General features: G+C 36.4%; 2 protein-coding genes across 3 annotated transcripts; one reads left to right on the top strand and one right to left on the bottom strand.

Moving 5' to 3' along the window:
- Positions 1–291: 291 nt before the first annotated feature.
- On the top strand, positions 292–9,343 carry pias2 (protein inhibitor of activated STAT, 2). Of its 2 annotated transcripts, XM_083526963.1 has the most exons (15): positions 403–473; positions 646–747; positions 3,342–3,810; positions 4,025–4,112; positions 4,197–4,247; positions 4,337–4,427; positions 4,557–4,691; positions 4,781–4,886; positions 5,007–5,080; positions 5,184–5,344; positions 5,439–5,572; positions 6,208–6,388; positions 6,963–7,102; positions 7,197–7,234; positions 7,430–9,343. In XM_083526963.1, the coding sequence occupies exons 3-15, from the start codon at positions 3,345–3,347 to the stop codon at positions 7,613–7,615; spliced, it is 1,851 nt and encodes a 616-aa protein (XP_083383089.1). In that variant the 5' UTR covers positions 403–473; positions 646–747; positions 3,342–3,344; the 3' UTR covers positions 7,616–9,343. The 2 variants fall into 2 exon arrangements, with proteins under 2 accessions (XP_083383088.1, XP_083383089.1); XM_083526962.1 differs by lacking the exon at positions 646–747 and having other exon boundaries at positions 292–473.
- A 496-nt stretch (positions 9,344–9,839) lies between these two features.
- On the bottom strand, positions 9,840–20,284 carry eef2l2 (eukaryotic translation elongation factor 2, like 2). The gene is made up of 15 exons (XM_083526852.1): positions 20,006–20,284; positions 15,781–15,995; positions 15,337–15,518; positions 14,778–14,989; positions 14,164–14,351; positions 13,808–13,913; positions 13,470–13,583; positions 13,242–13,380; positions 12,942–13,137; positions 12,366–12,624; positions 11,941–12,048; positions 11,470–11,823; positions 11,120–11,302; positions 10,300–10,432; positions 9,840–10,213 (listed from the first exon to the last, which is right to left on the bottom strand). Exons 1-15 carry the CDS (start codon positions 20,006–20,008, stop codon positions 10,020–10,022), a joined length of 2,586 nt encoding a protein of 861 aa, XP_083382978.1. The 5' UTR covers positions 20,009–20,284; the 3' UTR covers positions 9,840–10,019.
- Positions 20,285–22,666: the final 2,382 nt, after the last annotated feature.

Below are 22,666 nucleotides of genomic sequence, written 5' to 3'. Positions count from 1 at the left end.
TCTGCTAAATGCCGCAAATGTAAATGTAAATGTAATAGATATCCATCAGTGTTTGACTCATATCATTCTATTAATAGATTGATGTGCTACGAGTAAGATTAGAGGCTTTTCACAGTCTTGTGACAAAAATAATAATAGAATCATTATAGCCATAATAAATCATAGAACTTTGGATACATGAGTACATTTGAAGGCAAAGTCTTTAGTCATTTTACTCAAAGTGAAAGTTTAAAGGGCGCACTTTTACTTTTATTTAAATCATATTTTACCTACAGTTGTGCATCTACTTACAGGTGGGAAAATAATGATGGTGGTGTAGCAATTGTTACTTTAGTGCACTTCTTCAAAGGGGTCACGAGCGATTTGAGACTTGGTCATTAAGCAGCCCAGCCCTTGACCAGGTCACGTGGGTCATCATCTCGAATAGCCCGGATGCTCCCAGACAGAAAATGGCGGATATTGAGGAGTTACGGGTAGGCGAAAGTGATATGAGAGCTGGCCGCTGCCTTGCACTTGTCGGAGTTTTAAAAAAAAAGTTTTCATGCTAGGCTTTAGATGTTATCGTTTTATTTCTTTAAAAAAAACGAAACAAGCATGTCGTTTTGCATCGTTTTGTAGTTTAAACAGCGTCATGTTTTCTCCCAGTCGTAGGCCAGAGAGTCGACACTCTGAAGCCCGGACCTGTTCTAATCTGCTAGCACTAGCCGTCTAGCCTGCTAGCTTCCAGCTGCTTCGCTAGCTATCAAGGTGCTTGGGCTTCATGTCTTATTCAGTGTGCGGTTGGGGAATTAGCGCTCATTTCTCATTATGCTTTGAGTGGGAAAAGTATTGTGTGTTTACGTGGAAAATATATAATATTTAAACACCTGGAAAAACCATAAAGCTGAGTGGATGTTGTGGGCAATCTTTTGTTATTGTCTGTTAGCGTTGTAATGTAGCTCGAGAGCTAAATCTGTTTATTATGAGATGTTCAAATATACAGCGCAGGGTTTCTGTATAAATGTATGTTTTTAAGGCGTGCTTATTACAATATCAATATAAGACACAAATAATGCCTAGCTGTAGCTAGTTTGTACAGTAGCTAGCTTGCTACGGTAGTAGTATTAGCAGTTGTGTAATTATTACTATTATTATTAATAATAATAATTAGTAGTGGTATTATTTTTATTAATGATGGCGATGGTGGTAGTATTGTTGCTATTATTATTATTATTGGTGATGGTAGTTGTAGTACAAGCAGACAATACAAAAAAAGGAATGCTGTGTAAAATGTAAATATAAGCAAAACGCAGTTATTTCTATTATTATTATTATTATTATTATTATTATTATTATTGGTACTAGTTGTAGAGCAAGCAGACAATACAAAAAAAGGAATGCTGTGCAAAATGTAAATATAAGCAAAACGCAGTTATTTCTATTATTATTATTATTATTATTATTATCATTATTGGTACTAGTTGTAGAGCAAGCAGACAATACAAAAAAAGGAATGCTGTGCAAAATGTAAATATAAGCAAAACGCAGTGATTTGCAAATCTTATAAACCCGTATTTTATTCACAATAGAACATAGAAAACAAATGTTTTACCGGATGCAACGTACCATTTTAAAGGGGAATTTAATTTTTTATTTTTTATTTGATTGCTGCAACATGTAAAAAAAAAAAAATAATAATAATAATAATAATAATAAATTGGCACAGTTCCAAACAACAGTCTGTATATGTCTGGGAACAGTGTTAATTAGTGGAGTTTTGGGAGAGGAATCTTCTACCATACATGTGTGATACATGATTCTAGCTGCTGAACAGTCCTGGGTCTTCTTTGTCAGATTTTTCATTTCAGTTGTTGTAGATGAAAAGTCATGACATTAGGCAGGCTGGTTTAGCACCTGGACTCTTCTATGATGGAGCCATTCTGTTGCAGTATGTGGTTTTGCATTGTTGTGCTAAAATATACAAGGCTCTCCCTGAAAAATACATTGTTTGAATAGTCTTTTTTTTTTTTTTGCTTTACGAAGTATAATTTTGAACTTAGTGCTGATAACAAGCCAGATGGCCTTATTCTTCTTGTTTCCAAAAATAATTAAAAATTGTGATTAGTCTGACAACACTTCCACTTTGCCTCAGTATGCTTGAAATAAGCTTTGGCCCGTGGAAAAGATGGTGGCGCATGTTTCCGGACCATGTTTACATTTGACTGCTTCTTTGCATGACCGAGCTTTGACCAACATTTCCGGGTGGTATTTTGAACTGTGCACAGATGGTGTTTTCTAGAGGTGTTTCTGAGCCCATACCCTGATTTTCATTACAAAAACATACCTGTTTTTAAAGAAGTGCTGCCTGGCGGCCCGAGGATCATTATTGATTTTTACCCTTTGTGCTCAGAGATTTCTCCAGATTCTCTGAATCTTTTCCTGGTGATATTTACTGCAGATGAGATTTTCAAAGTCTTTGCAGTTTTATTTTGAGGAACATTATTTTTAAAATTGTCCCACAGTTGTAAACACATTTTTGTTTTTCACAGATTTGTGAACCTCTGCCCATCTTTACTTCTGGGGGACTCTTAACTCTTATATATTATATTATATCGTTTTAGTAACTTTTTAACTTTTCCAGCCTTGTGTTGCCTCGTCTCAATGTGTTGCAGCCATCAAATTCAAAATTATTTATTTTTCTTAATATTGTGCATTTTCTTAGTTTTCATAAAAATAAATAAATAAATAAAAATAATACCTGTATGTTGTGTTTAGTGTCTCAGTGATTATTCCATTGGCCTACGAATGATCCTTAACAACCACATTTTAAATGTTAGACATGTAGGATTTTATAAAGTATAAGTGCCTAATAATCAAATAAATGGGTGATTTATACTGAAGGCTCAGCTGAGTCTGTTTACCAAAGAATCTCTTAAATTGTGTTTTAGAAGCACAGATTAAACTTTGTACCTGGATTTAATAAAAATCTGTCTCTTAGATTTTTATTTTCCAGTCAGAAAGAATTGTTGTTGTGGTTTAGACTTGTGAAGTTTGAATAAATGTGTTGCTGTTCTAATCTGAAGTTTGTGATGCAGTGTTTGAATGCAACATATTAAAATGAGTTCTAATTTCAATGTTCGAAAGCTCTCCAAACTGTGAAATATGTATTGTTTAAAATGAATGGTGCTGAAAAACAGATATTGAATGTCCAGTGTCTATTCTTTTAGTACTTTTTAAAATTCTCACTGCGCACACGTTATAAGAACTGACATTTCTCCTTTTTTTTTTTTTTTCTTTTTTCTTTTTCCTTCCCCATCTGACTGTCACACTGATTTGAATGCTCTTTGTATTTTATTTCCCAGAATATGATATCAGGTTTCCGTGTCTCGGAGCTCCAGGTACTGCTAGGTTTCGCTGGAAGGAACAAGAGTGGTTGCAAGAATGAACTTCTGCTGAGGGCTTTGTATTTGCTGAAGAGTGACTGTAGCCCTGCCGTGAGCCTCAAAATCAAAGACCTCTATCGCCGGAGATACCCGAGGACATTAGACACGCTGGCAGAATTGTCTTCTCTAAAGTCAAGCATAAAGTCGTACCTAGAGTCTGAAGAAAGATCTACACTTGAGAGTCCGGACTTTTGTCTTAGAGCAAGTCCATCAGACTCTGTTCATCAGCACCTGGTACCTTTTGAATCAACTGTGTTTCATGACTCAAAGCCAAGAATGAACATGCAGCAGCCAACACCGCTCATGCCTCCCGTCCACCCGGACGTCCAGATGAAGTCCCTTCCGTTTTATGACGTGTTGGATGTTTTGATCAAACCGTCAAGTTTAGGTAGTTGTTCTTAGCTTGTTTTAATGCATCCAATACATTCCCTTCTTTATATAAAAGGCATATTGTTTCACAATCAATGTACATTATATAAATGACTACATATAATGGTTAAAAGGATCTTAACTGGTTAATTCTTGAACTCATTAAAAAATTAAAGATGTTTATTGTAATACAAGATGTATCAGATTCAAAAATATATTCATTTTGCATGCAGGGGCAAGTACTATTCAAAGATTTCATCAAGAAAAATACTTTATCTTTGCCTTGACCCCACAGCAAGTGCGAGAAGTTTGCATTTCACGGTAAGGACCTAATTTGGACAAGTCGTTTGGCCATGATTTGTTTTACCGCGTGTGTTTCTCATTTTCTTTCTTCATTATTGAAAGGGATTTTCTTCCTGGTGGCAGAAGAGATTATATGGTTCAAATACAACTCCGGTAAGATGTTGTGAATTGTATTAACATTGTTACTAGTTCTGAAAAAATATACAAAATACAGTAGAATGACCATTTGTGTTTGTTGTCAGGTTCTGCCTTTCAGAGACCAGCTGCCCCCAAGAGGACAACTATCCCAATAGTCTTTGCATCAAAGTCAATGGGAAGCTTTTTCCTCTCCCAGTGAGTAAATACATGATTGTGATTTTATTATTTTTTTTATATGCTTTTGAAATGTAGGACATCATGCAAATATGTTTGGTACAGTGAAGTTTGTGTAAAGTGTTTATAATGTGTTTATTTTTGTACCAGGGCTATGCGCCACCTCCTAAGAATGGTGTAGAGCAGAAGAGACCAGGCAGACCCTTGAACATCACCTCTCTCGTCAGATTATCTTCTGCTGTTCCCAATCAGATATCGATCACGTGGGCACCTGAAATCGGAAAAGTACATTTTTCCTCATCTTTAGCGATATTCTTATCATGTCAGTGGCACGTTCTTGTCATTCTTCTAACACACCTGCCTGTATTCTCCAGACATACTCCATGTCTGTGTATTTGGTACGGCAGCTGACATCACCGCTGTTACTACAGAGATTAAGAATGAAAGGAATCAGAAACCCAGACCACTCAAGAGCACTCAGTAAGATCCACTTCTTTTAATGAAAATCTTTTTTTTTTTTTTTGTAAAAAAAAAAAAAAAAACAGAAAAAACAGTCTGGACTAATTTTCCTAAATTTCTTAAATAATTTTTCTGTTATAGTAAAAGAAAAGCTTACAGCAGACCCTGACAGTGAAATAGCCACAACCAGCTTGCGAGTCTCACTCATGTGCCCAGTAAGTCCAGAAAACCTTTTTTATTTGTGTTTAATAGTGTCCTGCTGCATGTGTTCTTTACCCAGCTCACTTCTTCTTTTAAATCTATCTCGGTTTTATTCAGCTTGGAAAAATGCGGCTAACGGTGCCCTGTCGAGCAGTGACATGCTCTCACCTCCAGTGCTTCGATGCTGCATTATACCTACAGATGAATGAGAAGAAGCCCACCTGGATCTGCCCTGTGTGTGACAAGAAAGCTGCATATGAGAGTCTAATCATAGATGGGTAAGTAACTTTTCATTCCTCATTTCACATCCCTGGCAATATGATTTACACCTCAGTTAAGATTGTTTTGTTTTGCTTGTGCACTCTTTATTAGGCTTTTTATGGAAATATTGAATGACTGCACAGATGTGGATGAAATCAAGTTTCAAGAGGATGGAACATGGTGCCCCATGAGACCGAAGAAGGAGACATTGAAAGTGTCATCTCCATGTTCACCCAAAATTGAGTGTAAGCTCAACACGAATTCTTCAAAAATGTAACCCGCTGACACGTATAGAACACAATCACTGGTTATGTTCGTCTTTCTTTTTTTCTGCTCTATCTGGCATTGCCTATAAGTAATTAGAGAATTCAGATACAATATAAAATGTAATAAAAGGCCTATTGAATTTGTTATATACAGTACACAGATCAGGCATAACATCAATATTATAACATTATGAGCGGTGAAGTAAACAACACCGATTATCTCTCCATCATGACACCTGTTAGTCGGTGGATGTATTAGGCAGCAAGTGGACATTTTGTCCACAAAGTTGACATTAGAAGCAGGTGAAATTATCCAAAGAAGGAACATTGATGAACCTGTCACTGGGCAGGAAAAGCTCATTGATGCATGTGGGGAGCGAAGGCTGGCCCATGTGGTTCCGATCGTCAGACGATCGCCTGTAGCTGAATGCTCGGTGGGTCCGAACTGTTTTGGCACCAACACAATATTAGGCAGGTGGTCATAATGTTATGCCTGATCGATTATTATTATCAATAATTGTATATGAATATACAGAACAGCATTCTAATGTATTTGCTGTGTGCCCTTGTATAATGTTTGATCCATGTGTTAACCTCTCTGACTTATTTTTCAGGCACTGCCCCTGTGCGTCAGAGTGCAGTTGTTCCCCACTCAGAACCCAGCAGTACGAAAAAGGCTGATGTGATTGACCTGACACTTGAAAGCTCATCGGATGAAGAAGCAGAGCCGGACCCTCCAGTGAAAAAGCGCTGTCTTTACATGTCCAAATCTGAGGATATACATAGTAGCAAAGGGTTAGTTTTAGCATTTATCCTTCTTATATGTAAATTCCCTTATTTATTGTTGTGGTCGCTTTAAAAAGATGTGCCCATAATGAGGACCACCAAAAAGAAGAACACAGTAGCAGTGATTTTACATAACAGTTCAGTTGATCTGTAAGATCTTTTGTACATTGGAGCAAAGAAATTTGATAAATACTCTAAGCACAAATTAGGAGTTTGCGTTTCTTAAAGCATGATCTGTTTGAAAGATAATTGCGGAATGCAAATGCTTTCCATTTAAATGCACATATATTAAATTAATGAAATAAATTTTCAAGAGACAGACTGTTATACAGAACAGCCAAAACTCTTGTGTCTAGGATGTGATCAGATCTCAGGAATTATGAATCTCTCAGTTGAGTATTTGAGCTTTATATACAAATAGAATGGTGTCTCACCTTAACATAATTGCCAATCCATTTTATTTACAGACCCAATATTTGTTTTGTATATTGACAGCAGCATTTTGGATAATACTAATAAGAAGGAGGAAGAGGATGTCTCAATTCCCTTTTCTTTTTTTTTTTCTTTTTTGTTGTTCCCTCAGTGTTTTGACCTATCAGCCATCAACGGTTCGGGTGCCAAATGTCCAACCGCTGGACACTTCATACTTGACTTCCTCCATTGCAGACTATGCAGTTCCATTCCACCATACAGCACTGTCCACAATTCCCACAGATATTCAAGGTATACTGTTGTGTCTGTGATATATTCAGATAATCTTCCCAGCTGTAGTCATTTGTTGGTAACTGACTGCTCACTACAACTTTTTCCTGTGCAGGTCTTGACTTATTTTCATTACTTCAAGCAGATTCACAGGTATGTTTAAAATCTATTTATATTTATGTGAACTAGAACAAAGAATTGTTTTGATTTAACTTAGAGAGTTGCCAGATTTTTCATGAATGAGCAATTACAATATATAATATTTTCCTGAATGTGTATGAGTTTCAACGTTTGGTCTTGATTAGCAACCATGAACAGTAGTTCTCACATGCATACTGTTCCTTGCAGCATTACCGGACCCCTGTGTTCTTGGAGAATTTGTCGAGCAGCATTCAGACTGGCGCCAGTAGCTCTAGCCTCATGGCTTCATCTGTCCAGTATGATTCAACGTCGCATCGAGGAAGCTCCAGCCATGAAACGGGGGTTATCACAGGAGGTTCCTCGACTCTTTCAGACATTATCTCACTTGATTAAGTCCTAATTTTAATCTACCAAGTCATCAGACAAACTGCCACGGATTTTGCTTCAGAAAAGAAACTCATCAGACATTAATTGCAGTTTTATATTATTTACTAATATAGTAGATGATATGCACATGAGTGATGAGGTTGGTTGCAGCTATTGTTTTTCCTTTTCTGAGCAATTCATTCAACCATGAGTGAAACTTATTGCCTTCTTGCCTGGGAGAACTCAAGAGACAAAGCATTAAACGGAGGCACTAGGAACTTTAGACACATTGTGACTCGTTGTGGACCTGCGTGCATTTGTATGTGAAAATCTTTTGTTGTTTTTTTTTTTTTTTTACTATTTAAACCACATTTTTGAATAATCACCTCAAAACCTCAACAATGACCTTATATTTGAAAAAACATCAGGAGTGTACATAATTTGTTTTGTATCGAGTGGCATAACATTTAATTTCTGTCCAAACGATACCCGTTTTATTGCATATTGTTTGGGTCACAATATTTTGCTGCAGTTCGTAGCTGCATTTTTAGATCCATTTCATTTGGGCCATTCAGGATGTTTGAAGACATAATCAAGCCATGATGCAATGACATCTTTTTATATGGGTTTTTTTTTTTCATTCTCCTCTTTAACATTTGCATAAAAAAAAAAAAAAGGTTCTGCAGATGCTGGTTTCACAGCCATGCTTAAACCTGAAATTCAGCCTAGTTGAAAACAGGCTCATGGATCACAGAGGTACACTATGAAACTGGCTTTCTGGTTGGTTAAACTCTGACATTTCCCATCAAATTTTAAATTGTTGTCCAACTTGGTGTTGTTGATTTCAGGTTTTCTGAATCTTAATTTCATTAAGATGTTTTGGGCTTGTTCTGAGGTGTACCCCAACATTAAAGGGCTAACAGCCCAGGACTCGATTAAAAGAGCAGTTTATGGCACCAGCTCTAATGTAGTAGCCTGTTGTGGTTTTGTGTGCCACTTTTAATTCACTTGGATTTTAATATATAATTCAATTTTTTGTAATAGTTACCTGTCACTTTCATAGAGAATAAGAACAACTATTGTCAGATCCCATATCTTCTAACAAATTAAATTATGTATGCTTTCAACTATGAAATAAAGCACATGATCACTTTTTTCCAGGGCACAGCATTGTGGCTTGACCAAAATGCTAAACTTTAGTCAATGAAGCGATAAAGGTGGCAATTTTAACATAAGGAAAGGGGCAGATTTTTTTTAAATAGTGCATCTGTTTTATGAAAGATATTTTACACGATTAAATGTTTCACTCGCTGATTTGTAGCTTTCAAAAACTTGAGCACACTGAACTTGCTTGTATGTGCAAAACATCAAATGTAACATTTCACTGCCTTCAGACAGTCGGGATTTTTTTTTCTCTCCCACATAATACAGAGACCTGTAAAAATATGGTCACCAGTAAATCACCAAACTGTAAAATCTCATATAAACTGTACAATAAGCACAACTGTAGCAAGTTATTTTCTTGCTTGGGTTCATGCGTTTAATATTTTCTTCCCTTTTAAATGCTAATAAGCTTCTGAGTACAAGGCAGTTCCATCTTTGCTATTTTCCATCATAATTCTCGCAGATCAAGAATTTGAATCTTAGTCCAGTGGATTTAAAAGCAGTGAATCTACTAGAAAACGTGGGAAAATGCCACTTGAACATCTCAACTAATAAATCTTAGTTTAGAATAAAAGACCTTATTATAGAAATGTATAGGTTTATCAATTAATCTTCAGTTTACTGCTGTCCAAAACAACATTCTGCCCTGTAAGCCATATATCAATTTTTACAGTTTCATTTAAAGGTTTAGCTTTGCTATCACAGGCTTTTTTTTATTTAACATTTTTGATACTTTTATTCACATTTGTTCCAGATTTGCGCCTTTGTAATTATTTAAATGATTGCTTACATCGTTATTGTATTAGACATTATAGTAACTGAAACTATTACTTGTGAAACAAATCTTGTAAATCTTGGATGGTGTGGATGAAGAGGAACAGATGGGTGAAAATCCATATAGTTATTTATATGTATTGATTTCAAATGATTGTACTCCAAATGCTTATTTTGGACCCAAATTGTGCCATTTAAACATATGCAGCAAAAAGGCAGTAAATGATGTCTATCTGAATACATGCTGTTGTGATTTCATTTATGAAAAGTATATTCTTAAAATGAAAAGAAAAAAAAAACAAAATCAGCCTCGGACATTTCACACAATGTGAGGTGCTCAGTTTTTATTTGCTGTGAACTTCGACAGTAGTAATCTTATTAATTTTATTGTACATGTAATATTTTCATATACTTAGGCTCATAGATGTGCAACACAAAGAATGAGGGCTACCGAATCACTAAATGTTCTTTTACCCTTTAGTCTTGAGAGAAATTACAGTTTGTCAAGGAAGTTGTCTAAAGCTGGGATGCCCTCCTTTAGGCCCTTGCGCTTGCGGGTCTCGGCTATGACCTGCGAAGGCCTGCTGTTGGCATCATACGGGTCTCCAGGAAGGATTTGCCAGTGGTCAAACATGCACTGAGGGAAGGCCTGGCCACCCGTATTGGACCTTAGATCTGCTGTGAAACCTACAAAAGATTCAACCAGGACATTTTAGAACAAGGGTAACACATTTTAAGAGTAGCTGTATATTTATTTTAGAAGATAAGCATACCAAATGATTCATTCACAGGAAGATATGCCTTCACGACAAATATAGGTGTTCCTGCCACTTGTGACTCCTCATAAACATGGCCTCTTTTTCTGTTCAGAACACCATAGATACCACCGACAACTTGTTCTGGACACTACAGGAGGCACAGATGAGCAGAATGAGTTTTAGTATTTGGCTGCATTGTTTAGTAATATCTTTAGTTTTGATTTGTCAATATTGGGGGGGGTTTTTTCACTCAATTGTGTGTATGCAAAGTCAGTGAACTGTTAAGCAACGCCTCATTTTTACAGGTCATTTCTGTCAAAAAGTCTTTTTTGCTTTAAAGAAAAAAGTGAAAAAATTTTACAGACATGCTCACTATTACCAGAAAACATGTTTTGCTAGGATTTCAGTGTTGAACCATTGTTAGTGATCATCTAGTTTTATTTATATTAGTTTACATTGTAATGTGCTCGCTATTTGGCAGGAATTTGATTCGTTTGTCGTGACAAATTCTGATATTTAAACTAAAATAAATCCAGTTGAAATGTGTGCGCATAAAATTAACTGCAATAAACTGTATACACAATGTGTATCAGGATATTTTATAGCAATATACTGTGCATAATAAAATTTTATATATATATATATATATATATATATATATATATATATATATATACACACACAATTTTTATTTAAATTTTTTTATGAAATGTCATGTTTTTAACACTACTTGCCCAACATTTTGGTTATAAAAGACTTGGCAACCTTAAACAACCAAACCCCAGGTATGATGGTATTAAAATGTTGAATATTATCACAAATATGTTTCCTTTACCTGAATCTCCACCAGGTAAATGGGTTCCATTAGTCGTGGCTGTGCGGTCAGCACTGAGGCGTACAGCACTCTACGGGCTGTAGGGATGATCTGGCCACCTCCTCTGTGTATCGCATCAGCATGCAAAGTGACATCATGGATGTCAAATCGCACTGCCCTCATGTTCTCCTCACAAAGTGCCCCCTAAAGAAATGCAATGAAATGTCAAACCCCTAATATTGTAGTAAATGTACTAACTGTTTAAAATATTAAGCATAATCTAATTGTATACTATATAAACTGCACTGGCATCATTTGTATGCTATGAATCTCCACATCAATAGCAGATGTTGCTTCTGGACTTTACTCACCTCCTTGGTTGCCCACTGAAACCCAGCCACCACGCTATCCTTGATCTCATTCAGATATTGTACTCCTTTGGTTATGTCCACAAGGATGTTGGGTCCATTACCATCTGGTCCAAAGCACCATATCTTACGAGCCTCTGTGACCTCCCATTCATACTTTTCAGCCAGGTAGCGAGCTCTCAGTTTAAGTTCTTGCCTTGCTGTCACATCTCCCTTATCAACATCCTCAGCCAAGCCATCTGGGAAAGGACGAGCCTTCATGTACAGACGGTTGTGCTTGTTAGGAGATTTGGACAAGCATACTTGGTCAGAATCATCGCTCACTGTTTCACGATATGACACCACTGGATCTGATTTCTGGAAGGAAGGAATCAGTTATATGTATGTAAGTATGTACCATACCATATATATATATATATATATATATGATAATATATTCGTATCACACATAGATCTGTTAGTGTTGAGCTTTACCTTCAGGGGGATACAGGCATGATCTTCCTCAAGATCTTTTAAGCAAATTTCCAGATGTAGCTCTCCTGCACCAGCCACAATGTGCTCACCAGACTCTTCAATGATGCACTGGTGGACATAGAGGAAAATAATTGATAAAACTAACACTGTATCTGTTTTAAGAATGGAAATATTCAACCAGATCTTGATTCTTTTTTCTCTGGTAGTTTTTAAAACAGCATCTACCTCTACAGGTGTGAAGACTAACATTTTTCCTCAGTTTTTTTAACTTCTGCTAATGCTAAATCATTGGGCAGTTAAATGAGGTTAAAGAGGCATTTTGTCACAGCGATCGACAGGTAAAAAGACCACAATCCCCAGGGATACTTATGATTCCAGACTACCAGTTTAATCACGCTTTAGATTAAAAACTTCTCAAAACTTACCTGAACCATAGGGTCAGACTTTGCCAGTCGTTTCAGACCCTCTACCAGCTTTGGAAGGTCAGCTGGGTTCTTAGCCTCAACGGCCACTCTCACTACAGGACTAACGCTGAACTTCATCACTCGCAAGTTGTGAGCATGCTCATAGGTGGTAATGGTACCAGTCTTCACCAAAAACTGATCAACTCCAACCAGTCCAACAATGTTCCCGCATGGCACATCTTCAATGGGCTCAACATAACGACCCATCATCAGGATGGTTCTGCAGTGAAAAAGAGAAATTGTAAAAGCATGTTCTACTTCTCTATATTACACAGCAACTCTCAACTAGTAAGGCTATATATATTCTACAAATTCTACATCATCTTTCGAGCTACTGCTCATAAAACATTATAGGACAAGATAAAAAATAATTCAGTCCTATCTGCCATATTTCCAACCTAGGGAGCATGACAATTTGAGACCCTACACTTACAACTATAGATCATCTGGATTCTATCTTACAATCTCTCAACAATAGGCCAAACATCAAATGTCTGTTTTTTGGTAAATCATTTGATATACAGCCTGAATGCAAACCTTTGAATGGGTTTTAAGTACAAGTCCTCCTTCTTTCCTGGTGTATAATTTGGGCCCATGATGCGTACTTTCTGCCCCGTGGCAACAATACCAGAGAAAACACGACCAAAAGCATAGAATCTGCCCTTGTCAGTAGTTGGTACCATTTTGGAGATATACATCATTAGTGGACCTTTAGGATCACAGTTCTTGATACCTAAAGAGTTAATATCAAAACAAAGATGTTTTCTCAAATTTTGGCTGTCAGATCATAAAGAGGTTGTAACTTCAAATTTATCGTTATAATCTTTTACTATTTACCCATTGCTGATTCATCATCTAATGGGCCTTCATAGAGCAGCTCACACCGATATTTCTGCGCTGTTACCGGTGAAGGTAGATGTATTGTAATCATTTGGAGCAATGCATCACCTGCAGGCAACCAGCGGCGCATCACAGCCTGCATATGGCAGAAAAGCACTCTGAAACCACACTAATACAGGTGCAAAGCATTTGAATTCTTATGCAAGTCTTCATAAATGATCTCACCTTAAGCAGCTGTTTTCCTTCTTTCTCTCTATCTTCAACATCAAGCTTAATGTTCAGTTTTTCAATCAATTTCTGTGTCTCCTCTTTCTTAAAGTTCATGATGGCATCAAACACCTTCCCAAACAATATTCAAAACAATTTTAGATATCTTTTGTGGTGCATTTTCTTTCAAGTCAGCAAGTTAAAACCTTGGATATTTGTCTATATAAAATACTATTTTGTATTATGTCTTATGTCCGGCATTTTACATTGTGAATAGTAATGATTTTCACAATGTCCTATGTCTCTTTTTTAAATAAAATAAAATACATAATGTCTATTAGCATTATATTGTGCACCTTAAAAATTGGATCCAGCACAAGTTGGCAGAAAGTGCGTGGGAGTTTTTTCCCCTCTGCATTGGCTGCTGTTTTGCTGAATTTTCCACAGGAAGGATCAAAATACCTAAGGAATCAAAAAATATATAATTTTTTTTAATTCCCATCCTGACACAATAAATATATAACTTTTATACCTTTACTTTTTTTATCAACTATATTTAATTACAAAAAAAATACATATACATAAAATATTATTATTATTATTATTATTATTATTATTATTATTATTATTATTATTAAATAATTATATTTTACAAATATTACAAACATTTTTGAATTATTTGAGTCCTTTTGGGATTTTTTGCTTCACATACTTATCTCCCCAAAGCTTTTTCATCATTTCTTCCACCTTTTTGCAGCGCTCTTCAGGAGAGACATTTCCTTTTTTCTTTTCACCTTTGGCAGCAAACTTGGCAACGTACATCTCAGCAAACTGCTTAAGAGTAAAAGCCCAACCATGGAGGCCTGAACCAAATCCAACTGTACCAACAACAGGGTCCACCTGAAAATATAAAAAATGTTACAAATGAACTTGAATAAAAAAAGATAATTTATATATTGTGTCGTTCCAAATCTTTTAAGTCAATTCAATTACATTTTAATTTATTTGTATAACACATTTAACTATGGACATTGATTCAAAGCAGCTTTACAGAATTAAATAGATTACAAATATAACTTTTACATTTAAATCAGTCTTTATAAGTTTATCCCTTTTAAAGTTACCCCTAAGACAATGGAAAGGAAAAAACTCCCTGAGATTGTATGGGGAAGAACATTTAAAAGAAAGCTCTTTACAAAAAGTAATAGATGTACACAAGACATAAATAAAACATCAGAATCAAAATTGCACAATAAAACTGATGATGGCTGGTAGGAAAATAAAAAAAACACTCAAATGCAAATTTTTTTTAATTTTTTTTTTTACCATAATGTTGCCCATTGGTCCATGCTCTCCTTCACCATAAGTGGAGATGATGACATTGACATTCTCTACGATGCGCTGGAAGGTCTGAAAAAGCTCATCCGGATCCAGCTGCAGCTCAAGCAAGGCACGGTCCATTTTGTTCATCATCAAGACTGGTTTAATGCGTTCAGCAATAGCCTGCCTCAGGACGGTTTCGGTCTGCACACACACACCTGGAAAATAAATATATTTCTTATTAAAATATGAAGAAACCGCTTCATCATTCAAAATATGTTACATAGACACTACTAAGCACAGACTGTTTTTTAACCATTTACATTTGGCGGAAATGCTGTTTAGGATTTCGGAGTGTTTTTACACTGCATTATGAGACTTCTTTTTTTATCACATTCATAAATAATATTGATTTTTCAACAATTGCCACTTGACTGCAGTAAATCTTAGTACATTAAAAACAGTCAGTGCGACGGATGTTGTTGGTACATTTTCAGGGTATTTTGTGAGTCAATACTGCAAAGACCCTTTCAATTTGACCTGCTGAAGTCCAGCACCGTCATACCTGATACACAGTCTACTACTACGAGAGCCCCATCAGTAACTCTCAGAGCTGCCGTCACCTCGGACGAGAAGTCCACGTGACCAGGAGAGTCGATCAGGTTTATGAGAAAACCAGATCCATCCTTGCACTGCTTGATGAAGGCCAAGTCATTGTCGCTGAGCTCGTAGTACAGAGAGATAGCTCTGCATTGAAGATAATACACAATGCCTTTAAAAATGTATAGACTTGTGCTACTTTTGTTTTATGACTTGGATGCTAGACATTGCGTAGAAGCTGTTAATGAACAGATTATCAGCTGCCAATACATGATTGTTTTTAAAATAGAATGAATAGGATAATTTTTTTACTACTTTTGCCTGCTATTTTTTTATAGCGACAACATAATATTGAGATGTGGTAAAATAATTGGACGCTGTGGATTTTAAAGCTACTAGGAATACCTACGTTGACTTGATGGTGATGCATCTCTCCTGTTCATCCTTCCTCGTGTCTGTGAACCTAGTCTCACCAGCTCGTGCGGAGGCAATGATACCGGCTTTGCACACTAAAGAGTCAGTGAGAGTAGATTTGCCATGGTCCACATGAGCAATCACGGACATGTTTCTAATGTTGGACTTTTTGTCCATGATCTCACGAATCTGGTCTACTGTGAAGTTCACCTGAGGGAAAAAAAAAACACACCAGTGTTTGGTATATTACAACCAGGGGCGTAGCTATCATTTCAAAAGTACGGGGGACGGAATGTCTAGTGTTACCTGTGTTGTTGTTGTTTTTTTCAGTTAACCGTTGTGTAATTGACCGGTTTTATTTTTAATCATAATTTTTTTTTGCTTTATATGCTTTATAATTATATATAATTATAAAACAGAAAGAAAGAAATACAGCAGTTTGCCACTGGGACAGTGTCCTTAAAAGGACATCTTTGTACCTTATTTACCCCAAAGATTTATAGTTGTACATTAAGGTACACATTGGTACTCTAAGGTAGTAATGTGTACCTTTTTGAGTATAAAGTACAAATATGTCCTTATAATTATAATTTTTCCTTATAATCCTTTAAATCCTTTAAAACTTGCTAATTATTCAACAAGAGCAACAGGCAGAGTATCTAAACATTGTGCAACACATATGTTTATGTGTTAATAATAATAATAATAATAATAAAAATAATAATAATACTGTACATTGCTCCATTAAAACCTCAACATGTCGTGAACACAACTCCACTAAAAAAGTGAGGGGGACGAATTTACTTTTTATAAAAAGGTGCGGGGGACGTGTACGGTGGCCGAGAAGTGCAAAACACATTAACAAATTCGAAAACAAATTAACAATTCCAAAAACACAACGACAAATCCGACAAACCGGAAAAGGTAGGTATAGTTTGCGAATGGAAACTTACAGATCATTGGACGAGACACCTGTCACTCACCTGTATATCTTGACTGACAGGTGTCTTGTTCAATGATCTGTAAGTTTCCATTCACAAACTATAACTACCTTTTCCGGTTTGTCTGAATTTTGTCGTTGTGTTTTCGGATTTGTTAATGTGTTTTTGAATTTGTTATTTTGTTTTCGGATTTGTTATTTTGTTTTCTAATTTGTTATTTTGTTTTTGGATTTGTTGTTTTGTTTTTTAATTTGTTAATTTGTGTTTGGATTTGTTAATGTGTTTTTGGATTTGTTGTTTTGTTTTTGGATTTGTTAATTTGTTTTTGGATTTGTTAATTTGTTTTTGGATTTGTTAATGTGTTTTGCACTTCTCGGCCACCATACCCGTGTAATCTACGCCCCTGATTACAACTGATTTTCATGTGAGAGGTGGTACCGGAACCCATTTCTATTCCTATCCAAATTACCAATTCTACTATCAAGATATTTTTTTTAAGTGTGAATAACCTGCATAACCCTTCAATGTAACATCAAAGCAAAATGAAACAAGCAACATGTTCCTTGATTAATACAAATCTACAAACAAATTAGTGCATCTTTAGAGCTTAACAGTAAATCACTGAATTGCTAAAATCACCATGATAGCAGTTCAAACACTTACTTTCCCCTTTTTAAATGTAAAATGTAATATTCAGGGTAATCATTCCTTACCCTTGCTATGGTAACTATTCCTAAGCTTTTTCAACACACACACATACAGGCACATTCACATACCAGAGATCCTGTGAGATGGCAATGCTTCCTGCTGCTAGAGCTAGTACATATTAAAATAAATCATTCATATCTCCATTTTGTACACTGTTCTGGTCAACTCCAGAATAAGGATGCAACACGATAGAGCTTAACAAAATCCTAATTTATTGTGCAGTTAAGGACAATGAACCTAGCTCCTAAAGGGGTCAACATTAAGCTAAATTTAGGGAAAAAATACAGGCCATTCAATACATAGTCAATTATTTTGGCAGTCTGCCATTTTGTGCCCTTCTGTCAACCTTTGGCTTGCTCTTACCATTTGTGCCAATTACATGTTTGTCTGATAAAAAACACTTTCTCTCCTGAAGCAACACAAACACACAGCCACCCCATATGCACACGTGTACACACAAATACACACTCAACATAAATAAGTGAAGAAAATTAAGCATGATAGATAAAATTCCAAAAAGAGGGCATCTATTAAAAAAAAAAGATATGGAAAACAAAAACACATATCCTAAACTCTGCAAGGTACAGAAACATTAAAGCAGCTGTAGTAATAGTTGACAAATGCTGGTTAATCGATGCAGAATATTTTTAATGATATGACACCTACAAAAATATTCTCAAGCTCACCCAAATGTTGCTTACCATGTTTTAATATTTGGTCTGATGAGACCTAGGTAGAGCATTTTTGGCATAATTCTAAAAGTTGTTTGCTGAAAATACAAAACCGATTACCACCATGCCCATAATGGAAGCATCACATTTTGGCCCTCCTTCCCATTAGTTTGGACTGGAGCTCAAGTCAAGAGAGTGTGACTCATGGATAACTCCAGTTGGATTAATTAAATATTACTCATATGCATTGCAGTGTTTTGAGGTATTTTGTGTATTCTTACTTTTCTAAAATAATTTTTACAAAATTACTGATCACCCCCCCCCCCCCCCCCCCCCAAGGAGATAGGCAGTCCTGTATCCCCTTTATTTCAGGTTTTGTTCATCTTCATAAAGTAAAATCTAAGCTACCAGGTAATAAAAAAAAAAATTTAATCCTGAATTCCGGTCTAAAATCCACTGACTCTTGGGGATTCCCATACTAAACTTGGTGAACCATCATTCTAGACTACTGGAGATATTGGATCCCTCTACTTTGTCAGGTTTAATCAATCTGGCCTGCTTTGTTGAAAGGGAAACCTCATCCATAATGGATGATGAATAATTATTTATAGATTTAAAAGAGGACTTAAAATTTCAGGGTTCCACTGACACCGTTTTAAGAACTACAAAATTCTAACATTATAGAAAATGCAGTAAAAATGTGTTTTTCAAGGACACAAAAATTGATGCTGCTGCACCCCCAAATATCATGGCTGCTGCTGAAGTGATAAAATAATAATAATAATAATAATAATAATAATAATAATAATAATAATAATAATAATAATAATAATGTATAGTAGACTGCTCATTACATGTGCTGCTTGAAATTCCCCTCAGCTCCCCTATATCTATTTAAAGAACCAGTCTTCTTGACCCCCTCAAATTAACATCAGGTTTTGTCAATTTTCAAAAATAGTAATCTTGACCATATAATAATAATAATAATAATAATAATAATAATAATAATAATAATATTATTATTATTATTATTAATAATAATAATAATAATAATAATAATAATAGTTGTTATTATTATTATTATTATTAATAATAATAATAATAATAATAATAATAATAATAATAATAATTAATAATAATAATAATAGAATAATAATAATAATAATAATAATAATTATTATTATAATTATAATTATAATAATAATAGAATAATGATAATAATAATAATAATAATAATAATAATAATAATAATAATAATAATAATAATAATAATAATAATAAAAGCTATCCTGCACTAATCATAGGCATCTCCTCCTTTTCTCTTTATTTTTGACACCCAGGATTCGAGAATATTCTCTTCTTCGTGCTATGAATCGATTCGTTTTAAAGACTCGTTCATGAAAAAATGAATCGTTCGCGAGTTGACAGTCGGTTTTCCCCTCGCCGCTCGGTGCCAATGAAATCCGAACGCGCGCGCCGCAGTGAGCCGTGGGCACGTCCGCGTTATTTATAACGCCGCTAAGTAACGTTATGCCGCTTCAAGTGGGCAGACGAGATCTCACGAAAATAACAGCGCAATCAACCCGAAACGAGCCGCTCAGCCTGCAGGGGGACGCGGTGTCCGTCCCATACACGGCCTTATTTACCAACTCCGTCACGTCTAATGGGACACATTAATTACACATAACCCTGTATATATGTATATATGAAATAAACAAAAAAAACTATCGAAATAAGATCATATAAAAATAATAAAAACCTCTCTAGAAAGTTCCATTGCGTCACTGAAATAAAAAAAATAATAAATCGAAGCATGACACAGCTAAACAGCGCATTCCTATTGAGCTCTATAATAAGGAATTTTTGTCCATTTCTTGTAACCTTAATAAAATGACAGTACCATTTTGGCGAAAGGGCTGTCCGGTGTGAGACCGCCTCGGTTGTGGATCTGCGATCCTCCGCTTCTGCACTCGATGAGGTGAAAGAGGGAGAAGATGACGTCGTATGGGAGTTTATGCTGCGACACACACACACACTCACACACACACACACTGGGTCATGTGGAGAGAGTCATATGGACCGAAATTGACAGCGCAGTTTTTAAGTGGTTCCCAGATCCAAAATGATTGACACCCTTTATAAAATGATCTAATTATGAAAATGAAGTGAGATTATATCTGTGACACTGTGGGCAAATGATCTCACCGCAAGGTGCATTTTTATTCCCTTGCAAAATGATCTTGGATATTCCTAGACAGAGTAGAGGTTTCTCCCTGATGTGTCAGAAGACACTGGAAATGTCTGAAATGTATTAGATTTTAATAGTTCCACATGAACACCTGGACAGACTGTCAGAGGATCTGGTTTTGACTTCTGACATGCTTTTCTGCTCGTTATGTTTGTAAAGAGCAATTAAGTTAAGTTAAGGAGATGCGGCAGCAGGTAAAGAGGGATGTGGCGAAAGCCAAGGAGAAAGCATATGAGGAGCTGTATGAGAAGTTGGACACGGAAAAGGATTTGTATCGATTGGCCACACAAAGGGACCGAGCTGGGAAGGATGTTCTGCAAGTTAGAGCAATAAAGGGTGGAGATGGAAATGTGTTGACTAGTGAGGAGAGTGTGTTGAAAAGATGGAAGGAGTATTTTGAGCAGCTGATGAACGATGAAAATGAGAGATAGAGAAGGTTGGATGATGTGGAGTTGGTGAAGCAGGAAGTGTATAGGATCAGTAAGGAGGAAGTGAGAGCAGCGATTAGGAGGATGAAAAGTGGAAAGTCTGTAGGACCAGATGACATACCGGTAGAAACATGGAGATGTTTAGGAGAGATGGCAGTTGAGTTTTTAACCAGATTGTTTAACAAGATTCTGAAAGGTAAGAAGATGCCTAAGGAATGGAGAAGGAGTGTGCTGGTTTTGAAGAATAAGAAAGATGTGCAGACCTGCAGTAACTACAGGGGAATAACGTTGATCAGTCACACCATGAAGTTATGGGAAAGAGTAGTGGAAGCCAGGCTGAGAGAAGAGGTGACCATCTGTGAGCAACACTATGGTTTTATGCCGAGGAAGAGCACCACAGATGCCTTATTTGCTTTAAGAATGTTCATGGAGAAGTATAGAGAAGGTCAGAAGGAGTTGCATTGTGTGTTTGTGGATTTAGAGAAAGCGTACGACAGGGTGCTGAGAGAGGAGTTGTGGTATTGTATGAGGAAGTCAGGTGTGTCAGAGAAGTATGTGAGGGTGATGCAGGACATGTATGAGGACAGTGTGACAGCAGTGAAGTGTGCAGTAGGAACAACAGACTGGTTCAAGGTGAAGGTTGGACTGCATCAAGGATCAGTGCTGAGCCCTTTCCGTTTTGCAGTGGTGATGGACAGGTTGACAGACGAGGTCAGACAGGAGTCTCCATAGACTATGATGTTTGCAGATGATATTGTGATTTGTGGTGAGAGTAGGGAGCAGGTTAAGAAGAGCCTGGAGAGGTGGAGATATGCGTTGGAGAGAAGGGGAATGAAAGTCAGTAGGAGTAAGACAGAGTACATGTGTGTGAATGAGAGGGAGGGCAGTGGAGTGGTGCTGTTGCAGGGAGAAGAGGTGGAGAAGGTGGAGGAGTTTAGGTACAAGGGGTCAACGGTGCAAAGTAATGGAGAGTGTGTTAGAGAAGTAAAGAAAAGAGTGCAGGCAGGGTGGAGTGGGTGGAGAAGAGTGGCAGGAGTGATTTGTGATAGAAGAGTATCTGCAAGAGTGAACAGGGAAAGTTTATAGGACTGTGGTGAGACCTGCGATGTTGTATGGTTTAGAGACAGTGGCATTAAGTAAAAGACAGGAGGTGGAGCTGGAGGTAGCAGAGTTGAAGATGTTAAGATTTTCATTGGGAGTGACGAGGATGGACAAGATTAGAAATTAGTTTATTAGAGGGACAGCGCATGTAGGAATTTTTGGAACAAGGTGAGGGAGCGAGATTGAGATGGTTTGGTCATGTGCAGAGGAGGGACATGAATTATATTGGTAGAAGAATGCTGCGGATGGAGCCACCAGGAAGGAGGAAAAGAGGAAGACCTCTTGGTATGGAGACGGATGATCCGCTGTGGTGACCCCTAATGGGAGAAGCCGAAAGAAGAAGAAGAAGAAGATATTTGTAAAGAGCAATTATGTTTGAACGTCATCAGTTCAATTCAGTTCAATTCAATATTACAACATTACAACACGTGCTCGATAAAACATTTTGTGTATAAGGTCTGATCTTGTCTGGATTTAAAGGGGAAGTTGGGTGATTGTCTGGTATTTTATATCTGGGTAGATTTAACATTTACTGCCCCTCACTCTATTCTATAATAATGCTATAATATTAATATAAATATGTTATATGGTCTATTATGGTTCAATATGAAAAATGATCTGTGCAAATGATGTTTTTTTTTTTAAGAAAGCAAAACAAATGAACCTTTTTCACCAGAATATTAAATATTATTCATGACAGAGCTGCAAAACTGAATTTTGTGTTATGAGAAAAGTTCATATTGCAGAGCTTGATCAACTTAACTGCGCTACCACTGTGCGCATG

Source organism: Silurus aristotelis, assembly GCF_946808225.1.
Source record: "Silurus aristotelis genome assembly, chromosome: 23".
Taxonomy (NCBI): Eukaryota; Metazoa; Chordata; class Actinopteri; order Siluriformes; family Siluridae; genus Silurus; species Silurus aristotelis.
This window is presented reverse-complemented; position numbering and strand designations above follow the sequence as displayed.